Source organism: Lynx canadensis, chromosome C1, assembly GCF_007474595.2.
Source record: "Lynx canadensis isolate LIC74 chromosome C1, mLynCan4.pri.v2, whole genome shotgun sequence".
Taxonomy (NCBI): Eukaryota; Metazoa; Chordata; class Mammalia; order Carnivora; family Felidae; genus Lynx; species Lynx canadensis.
In genome coordinates this window covers 95930635-95939762 of record NC_044310.1, presented here as the reverse complement: position 1 = coordinate 95939762, position 9128 = coordinate 95930635, and the positions used below count along the sequence as shown (strand labels likewise).

The following is a 9128-nucleotide window of genomic DNA, read 5'->3' as shown; positions in this document are numbered from 1 at the left end:
AGCAAAACATTTATTGAAAAGGATTGAAAGGGCTTGGGCATACAGTTCAAGTGGTGATGAGTTTTTAACTTCAAGCCTATAAAAATTGGGGGCAATACTCTAACTCGTGGACTTTTTCTACTGTGTTCACAGAGTACAAGTACTATTGAAAAGCTTTTCACTTATTTTATAACATAAGTTTAAGGGGTTTTATGGAAGTGCTTTTTATTGACCTACTTGTTATGTACTATTTTAATTTCATATCCTTTAGATATTTGGATTTGCACTGCATTTTGGAATTCATCTTCACTTACAATGTCACCATCAAATGGAGGTCCAGTTCGACCCAGCCCCCCAGATGGAGGCTGGGGTTGGGCAGTGGTTACTGGAGCTTTTATTTCCATTGGCTTCTCTTGTGCATTTGGCAAATCTATTTCTGTATTTTACAAAGAAATTGAAGAAATATTTAATGCCAGCACCAGCGAAGTGTCATGGATCTCTTCTATTATGTTCGCTGTCATGTATGCTGGAGGTAAGTACCCAGAAGGCCTGTTCTTTTAGCTTTCAAAAGGTGGACAAAAACCCCATATTGAATACTTTTTGTTCTTGATGCCTTTCTGTGTAAGATACTTGAAATGTTAGTTTTTGAGGCTATGCGATTTGAGTCATATTTTTCATTCCCTTTAACAATAAAGGCTACATACAACTGTGAGCTGTTAGCTCAGTTATATTGCAAAGCAGATATCATTATGAAGATAACTTTCACTAAAAATGATTATGTGTGGTTGCTGGTATATGGAATGTCAGCTGATGTTTTATGTTTTAATCATATATCCTTGCTAAACTCTTAATACTTCCAATAGTTTATTGGTAGGTTTGGTTTTTTTTTTCAAAATTTTAAGATAGACTAACATATCTTTTGCAAATACTGATAGTTTGGTTTCTTCCTTTCCTTACACCTTTTTCCCCCCTCTCTTACTGCGCTGGCTCGGACCTCCAGTATAATGTTGAAGAAAAGTGGTGATGGTAGGCATTCTTGTTTTGTAGTTCTGTTTTGGTTTTGTTGTTTTCTCTGAGAAACAAAGTACCTTTTAGCTAACTTGAAAATATGCTCTAAAGTCAGAAGTTTGATCAGGCTCATACATCTCATCATGTTCATGTGCATTTGCTCCAGATGATCATCTAAAAAATTAAAAACAGAGCAAACTTGCTACATATATATATGTCAGTAATATCCTAGATACATGAAGAATCCTATAAATACTTATTTGCAGCCTATTTTGCCTTAAAGGAGATAGGTTAGGTCTTCCATACTTCAGTTAAAATCCATCCAATATGTTGTAAGTGTATAGATGTACAATCAATGCTAGATTTTTCCCATTACACAAACCTGTAACTCTGATATAAAATAGAAAGCACTATTTCTTACCAGTGTCTTCTGTTTCATCTGTTTATTTTGTGGGGTGGGGTACTTATGTCTTGGCATCCTTTCGTGTCAGTAATGCCTTGTGCAGGTGTGGATGGGAGTTGGGGGCTTCTCCTCTATGTTACTGAGTTACTCGCTCTCTCCCAGGTCCTATCAGCAGTATCCTGGTGAATAAATATGGCAGTCGTCCAACCATGATTGTTGGTGGCTGCTTGTCAGGCTGTGGCTTGATTGCAGCTTCTTTCTCCAACACTGTACAGGAACTTTACTTGTACATTGGATTCATTGGAGGTGAGTTGCTACTGATGTATTTTGAAGCATTAATTTTTATGCAGATTATTTGTAGCATTCATCTGCCAATTCTTTTGAGAAATGAAAGTTATTAGAAAAATGATTGGGTTACCATTTTTAAGAGCTATAGATATGTTAATTTCATAGTACCAGAAAAACATGTCTTTAAAGAAAGTTCTGGGGGCGCCTGGGTGGCTCAGTTGGTTGGATGTCCGACTTCGGCTCAGGTCATGATCTTGTGGTCCGTGGGTTCGAGCCCCGCATCGGCTCTGTGCTGACAGCTCAGAGCCTGAAGCCTGTTTTGGATTCTGTGTCTCCCTCTCTCTGACCCTCCCCCGTTCATGCTCTGTCTCTCTCTGTCTCAAAAATGAATAAACGTTAGGGTCGGTTAAGCGTCCGACTTCAGCCAGGTCACGATCTCGCGGTCCGGGAGTTCGAGCCCCGCATCAGGCTCTGGGCTGATGGCTCAGAGCCTGGAGCCTGGAGCCTGTTTCCAATTCTGTGTCTCCCTCTCTCTCTGCCCCTCCCCCGTTCATGCTCTGTCTCTCTCTGTCCCAAAAATAAATAAACGTTGAAAAAAAAAATTTAAAAATAAAAAAAATTTTAAAAAAAATGAATAAACGTTAAAAAAAATTTAAAAAAAAAAGAAAGAAAGTTCTGGCACTTTGGGTGGTTATTTTTTTTTAAGTTGATTTATTTATTTTATTTATTATTTATTTTATCTCTGCTAAAACAGAGAGAGTATAAGCAGAGTGTGAGGCAGAGACAGAGAGAGAGAGAGAGAATCCCAAGCGGGCTCTTCTCTGTCAGCCATCTGCTATCAGTGCAGAGCCCATTGTGGGGCTCAAACTCACAACTGTGAGATCATGACCTAAGCTTATATCAGGAGTCAAACGATTAACTGACTGAGCCATTGGGTGGTTGTATTTTACTGAAAGTTTTTCTTTCTTCCTTTTTTTTTCAAGCTTAAGAAACAGTGGTGATAGGGTGTGACAAGTTGCTGAAATGGGGGTTATCGTCTATTCCCACTCATTATCCTTCCACCCAAGAAGAAGTTGGCTCAATTTAGAGTAAGAAAAAATGTCAGATACAAAGCAAGAATTTTCTGGTTGAGAATCCATATACATTTTCAAGGGCTTAAGGACACACATGAGAAAACCTCCTTTCCCCTTTCTTAATAGCTACATTTGGAAAATGAAACTACTAAGGATAAAGAATATAGATCACCCATTACTCTACAATTCAGAGAAAACCATTAATATTTTGATGCTCGTATTTTTTATGCATACACATGTACTTTTCTTAGAAAATAAAGGGGATAAAATTATATATAATGTTTGTAACCGGGTGGTTTTACGTAATAGTGCATTATGTATATAGTCCCCCATTTCAGTAAATATACTGTAGCAGCTACTATTATCCATTGGATGGATATACCATAGTTTATTTCACCATTCTGGAATAGAAAGACCTTTAGGTTGTTTATATTTTTCACTATTAATAAACCATATTTATATGATAGTACTTCTCTATACATCTTTGTGAACATGATAATTTCCATAGGACAAATTTTAGAAGTAGAATTACTCAGGGAAAAGGTTTTTGATGTGGTTTTTGATATTGTTTTAGAAAGGTTATAATAATGTACAGTCCGACCTGTAGGATGTGAGAAAATGCCAATAACAGGTATCATCTTTTTGGATCTGTACTTTGACTACATTCATGAACATTTTAAACATTTAAATATTTTAATCCATCTAGAGCATATGAATAACATAAGGAACGAACAGAACTTAATTGTTCTCACTTGGCTATTCAGCCTGTTCATTACTTCATTTATTAATTCATTCAATAAATATTTATTGAGTCCCTATTGATATGTCAGGGACTGTTTCCAAGCTCTGTGGGGATAGAGTCACCATGACAGACAAGGTTCTTCCTTTGTAGTGGAGGGAAGCAGACAATAAACAGACCAACAAATAAATGAATAGATAAATACATATTAGCTAGTGAGAAGTGCTTTGCAAAAACTTAAAACAGAGAATTTTGGTGAAGGATTGAATGACCCCTAAAGGGAAGGCCTCTCAATGGGTTATCTTGGGTTGACATGTGAACGATAAGTAGGAGTTCTTCCTCTAGATTTTGTGAAAATCTAGAGGAACAGATGCCCTCAGCATGTCTGAGAATATACTGAGATGTGGGTAGGGAGGTAGGGAAGGGCCAAATCATGGTGCTTCCTAATCCAGGGTGAAGAGCTGTGGATGGCAGTCAGTGGAGAGACTGAATGGGTGGCATTCTGGTCTGGTTTCCCCGGGAAGGGAGCAAGAATGGGAGAACACTTAGTAGGTTATTGGGATACTTGTCTCAGCTCCATTGGTTGAAAAATCTACTCTTCCCTATTTATTTAAATGTATCTTTTGGTTCTGTTTCTGGACTTTTTGCCCAATTTCATTGATCAATTTTTCCTTTTGACTAAGTGCACACTGTTCTAATTACTGTAGCTGTAACTGTAGCAAATATTTATATATCTGTTAGTGTTGGTCCCACCAATTATTTACCCTTTTTGAATACTTCTAATGCATTTGTTCTCCGGGTATATTTTAGAGTCATTCTACCTCATCTGAAAAATTGAATACGTTAGCATTCTCATAGAAATTACATTACATTAATGGATTTACTAAGGTGTATTAGCATCTTCACAGTGTTGTGTTTTACTGTCCCAAAATGTTTTCTCTCTCTTTCCATCCCTCCCTCTTTCTTCTTTTTCTGACCTCAGCCCCTCCATTTATGTCTTACTTCCTGAATTTATGAGATTTATCCTCTCTCCTTTTTGTTTTCAATTACCTAAATTATGAAATTAAACTAAGGAGTCTACATATATTATTCTTATTGTTGCTAACATCAAAGAATTTTTTTAATGTTATATTATAAATCTAGTATTTGCTGCATAAAGAGACTTTATGTCTGTATTTATTCAATAGCAGCCCACTTAATCATCTACTTACTAGTTATAATCACCTCTCTTACAATGATGATTTTGACCTCCTGCCATTCATTTTGTCTAGTTGATCAATAACAAATATGTTTCTGACATTTATTCTGGTATGTAATTCTTTTCCTCCCCTCCACAGGTCTTGGGCTTGCCTTCAACTTGAATCCGGCTCTGACGATGATTGGCAAGTATTTCTACAAGAGGCGACCATTGGCAAATGGACTGGCCATGGCAGGCAGCCCTGTGTTCCTCTCTACCCTGGCCCCCCTCAATCAGGCTTTCTTCGGTATCTTTGGCTGGAGAGGAAGCTTCCTAATTCTTGGGGGCCTCCTACTAAACTGCTGTGTAGCTGGTGCCCTGATGCGACCAATAGGGCCCCCGCCAACAAATGCAGGGAAAGACAGGTCTAAAGAATCCCTTCAGGATGCTGGAAGATCTGATGTAGAAAAGGGGACAAATAATGCAAGTACAGATTTTAATGGCAGAAACCCCAAAGACAAAAAACAATCAGTTTTTCAAAGAGTTAACAAAGTTATAGACTTATCCCTGTTTACCCACAGAGGCTTTCTACTATACCTCTCTGGGAATGTGGTGATGGCTTTTGGGCTGGCTACTCCTTTAGTCTTTCTTAGTAATTATGGCAAGAGTAAACATTACTCTAGTGAGAAGGCTGCCTTCCTTCTTTCCATTCTGTCTTTTGTCGATATTGTAGCCAGACCTTCTATGGGACTTGTAGCCAACACAAAGTGGATAAGACCTCGAGTTCAGTACTTTTTTGCTGCTTCTATTATTGCAAATGGAGTGTGTCATCTGCTAGCACCTTTATCCTCCAGCTACATTGGGTTCTGTGTCTATGCGGGATTCCTTGGATTTGCATTTGGGTGGTTTAGCTCCGTATTATTCGAAACACTGATGGACCTTGTTGGACCCCAGAGGTTCTCCAGTGCTGTGGGATTGGTGACCATTGTGGAATGCTGTCCTGTCCTCCTGGGGCCGCCACTTTTAGGTATAGTATGCCTTACTACCTCTTTGGTCCTCTTAACATAAAACAGGCATAGAAAATTGGGAAGGTGATAAAAAGCAGAGATTAGTGAGCCTCTGGGCGGCAGAGAGCAAGCATGTCTCTTTTTTTTTTCCTTTTTCTTTTTTTATGAGTAGGCTCCATGCCCAGTGTGCAGCCCAAGGAAGGTCTTGAACTCACGACCCTGAGAACAAGACCTGAGCTGAGATCAAGAGTCAGACACTTAACCAACTGAGCCACCCAGGCGCCCCAATATTTCTCATCTCTGTGGCCTCAGTGTTGGCACAATGCTTGGAACAGCATAATTCCTCAGATACTTACAGAATCGAATTACATTGAACCATCAAGCTGAAAGGAGAGTGAAAACAATTACAAACTTAAACATTCATTAAGATAAACTTTTCTGATTATAAAACTAATGTGCGTTATAGAAAAACATATAATATACACTCTACCTTTAAAATACTTTGGTAATTTCATTTTAATTGTGGAATTTATCATAGTAGTGATATTTTAAATAATAATAAGAGTTACCAGGGGAGGGCTCACAGTGTACCAGGGACTGTCTAGACAATTTCATATACCCTGTCATAGCTCACAAGTCTATAAGGTAAGACTGTTAATGTCCCCTCTTTATCAACAAAGAAACAGAGGCTTTTAAAAGTGAAATAACTTGCCCAAGTTCACACAACAAGTAAGTGACCATAAAACTTGATGGATTATTCTCTGAGAGTACCAAATTGTTTACAATTTAAAACAATTTTTTTAACGTTTATTCATTTTTGAGAGAGAGAGAGAGAGGGAGAGAGCGCACGTGCCAGCACGTGAGTGGGGGGAGATGTGGGGGTGGGCCAGGGGACACAGAATCCGAAGCAGGCTCCAGGCTCTGAGCTGTCAACACAGAGTCCAACATGGGGCTCAAACCCACAAACTGCGAGATCATGACCTGAGCCGAAGTTGGATGCTTAACCAACTGAGCCACCCAGGTGCCCCTAAAATTACTATTAATGTAAAATGCAGTAGTTATTGGGACTTCCTCTGAATATGACTCGTGCTTTTTAGATTATGCATTATAAGTAAGGAAGGATTCATAAAAGAAAATCCACTACTGATTTTTCTAGACTCCCAGTCCTCATTCCTCCCTATATCCAATGAGAGTCCAAGTCCTATAAATTTCTAAATCTGTAAGCTCCTAAATCTCTCTCTAGTTGGCCCACTTTTTCTGTCACAACACCACCCCATCCACAGTTCCTGTCCCCTATCTGGGTTGCTCCAGCAGCCTCCAGACTGGTCTACCCATATCCACTCTAGCCAGCCTACAATCTGTTTTCTACTCTGCAGGCAAATACAAACTCGATATTCCAGCTGATGAGATCTTTCCAGTTGCTTCCCATTGTTCTTGGGGTGGAGAGCAAATTCCCTTGTGGCCTACAAGGCACCCCCCCAGCCTGGCTTCCAATCTCTCCAGCCTCATTTCCAGTCACTCACCTTTTGTTCTCTCTGCTCCAACAGCCCCGCCCTTCCTCCTTCCCCTCTCACACCCCAGCTTCCTACCACCTGCCTTTGCACTTGCTGTGCTCTGGCCTCATCCTTCTCCCATCCCCTCCTCCTAGATGGGTCCCATCTTCCTCTAGGTCCCTGCTTCATTTACACTGTAAGAGAAGCTTTCCTGACCCTGCTTGCTGCTCCCAACCCCCTATTTTCTGCTTTCAAACATTCCTTGTCATGGCTTGTATAATTATTTGATTAACATTTCTCTTCTCCACTGAACTGTGGATGTTCTCTCCTCTGCTCTCCCTTATCCTCAGGGCCAGCAGCCCGGTGCCAAGTGTATGTGTCAGCCCGATAAATATTGCTGAATGAACGATGTCCTGAGTTAGAAAAGCATATGGAATCATATTTGAATTGGTTGTATTAAGTCTTCTTGGGTGTTTATTCCTTAAGTAACCAATTGGGTGAGATGCTAATAAATTTTACTATAACAAGGATTTCATGGCCAAAAAATTTTTGGAAACCCCAAGTTTGGTAGATTACCAGAGGACCTTGCAAAGCCTATTTAATATGCACATGGTGAATCTTTACCAGAAAAGAATATGTTATGCCATTCCCTAAGTTTGACTTTGGGAACACTCAGGAGGTTACAGGTGCAGCTTCAGTGTCAGACTTCCTGGATTAAAAGCCATGTTATTTCACTTATGAGCTCTGTGACCTTGGGCGAGTTACTTAAGGTCTCTGTACTTCAGTTTGTACATCATACAGCGCGAATGATGACAGAATCTGCCTGTTGTGAGGATTAAGCACTTCGAATGGTGGAAAGGTGTTGCTGTTAATTGTATAGCACAGGCCAAGTGTTCACAGGGACCGCTCTTTGGGAAATGCTGATGTCAGCGAAAGAGCATTGGCCAGGAGACTGCAGTTAGCTCTGTGGCCTGGGGCAAGACTCCTAAACCTCTTTTGAGCAACAAATTTTTCCCCTGTGAATCCAGAGAATTGATTCTAGATGATCTGTAGGTCTTTCCTGGCTCAAATTTGGAAAGATTTCATTATTTTCAAGTTGCTAAAAATAACAAAATATGCAAGGCCATCTAAAACCCAAGTGTGACATCATAAAAGATGAGATAATTTTTAGCAGTTCTTTTTTTAGACTAATTTGTCATTTATGGGCTCTTTGAGGATTGGTTGACATCTTTCTGAATAGATCCTTCAGCTTCATTTGGGAAAGGCATACTTGTTCACTTTTGCCCACATAACTGTGTTTTGGATATCTTTAGGTCGTCTGAATGACACCTATGGAGACTACAAATACACATACTGGGCGTGTGGTGTGATCCTAATTATCGCAGGCATCTATCTCTTCATTGGCATGGGCATCAATTATCGGCTTGTGGCGAAAGAACAGAAAGCAGAGAAGCAGCAGAAAAAGGAAGGTAAAGAGAAGCCAAAAGAAGTTATTAAAGCAGCAGACTCTAGAGGATAGAGAGGCACATGAGGCCCCAAAGAGGAGAAACATCCAGTCTGAACCATGGATAACCAGAGAAGCTTTGGACTAAAAACACCTGAAAAATTCTACTGAATCTTGTTCTATTGGCACTGCTCACCACAGCCAGTGGACATTTGTGTGGAAGTCATACCAGGTACCCACTGATGGAATTTTTGTTTCATTCCCTCACAGCAGTCATAATGTATATGTCACATCCTTTGGGGCCAGGGGATTTACAGAAGATAACAGATGAAAATGCTTTTATTTGAAGTCATCTTTGTTAAGATATACTTTACATACAATAATTAATCTCTTTTATAAGACTCAAGTTTGATGAATTTTGACAAGGCATCTATATAAATAACTATCCCCCCAATATAGAACATTTCAGACAGCCAAAGTAATTCCCTCTTGCCCCTCTGCAGTCCATTCTTTCCCT

General features: G+C 39.6%; 1 protein-coding gene across 1 annotated transcript; it reads left to right on the top strand.

Annotated features, from left to right (window-relative positions):
* The first annotated feature begins 266 nt into the window (after window positions 1-266).
* Window positions 267-8692, top strand: LOC115522205 (monocarboxylate transporter 1-like). The gene is made up of 4 exons (XM_030327853.1): window positions 267-511; window positions 1553-1696; window positions 4828-5694; window positions 8481-8692. Exons 1-4 carry the CDS (start codon window positions 295-297, stop codon window positions 8684-8686), a joined length of 1434 nt encoding a protein of 477 aa, XP_030183713.1. The 5' UTR covers window positions 267-294; the 3' UTR covers window positions 8687-8692.
* The last annotated feature ends 436 nt before the right edge of the window (window positions 8693-9128 follow it).

Excerpts from the sequence above, each read along its gene's own strand:
- LOC115522205 (XM_030327853.1), top strand. The coding sequence starts at position 295 with ATGTCACCATCAAATGGAGGTCCAGTTCGACCCAGCCCCCCAGATGGA. Across the intron at positions 512-1,552 it reads CGCTGTCATGTATGCTGGAG|GTCCTATCAGCAGTATCCTG; the intron begins GTAAGTACCCAG and ends GCTCTCTCCCAG. Across the intron at positions 5,695-8,480 it reads CCTGGGGCCGCCACTTTTAG|GTCGTCTGAATGACACCTAT; the intron begins GTATAGTATGCC and ends GGATATCTTTAG.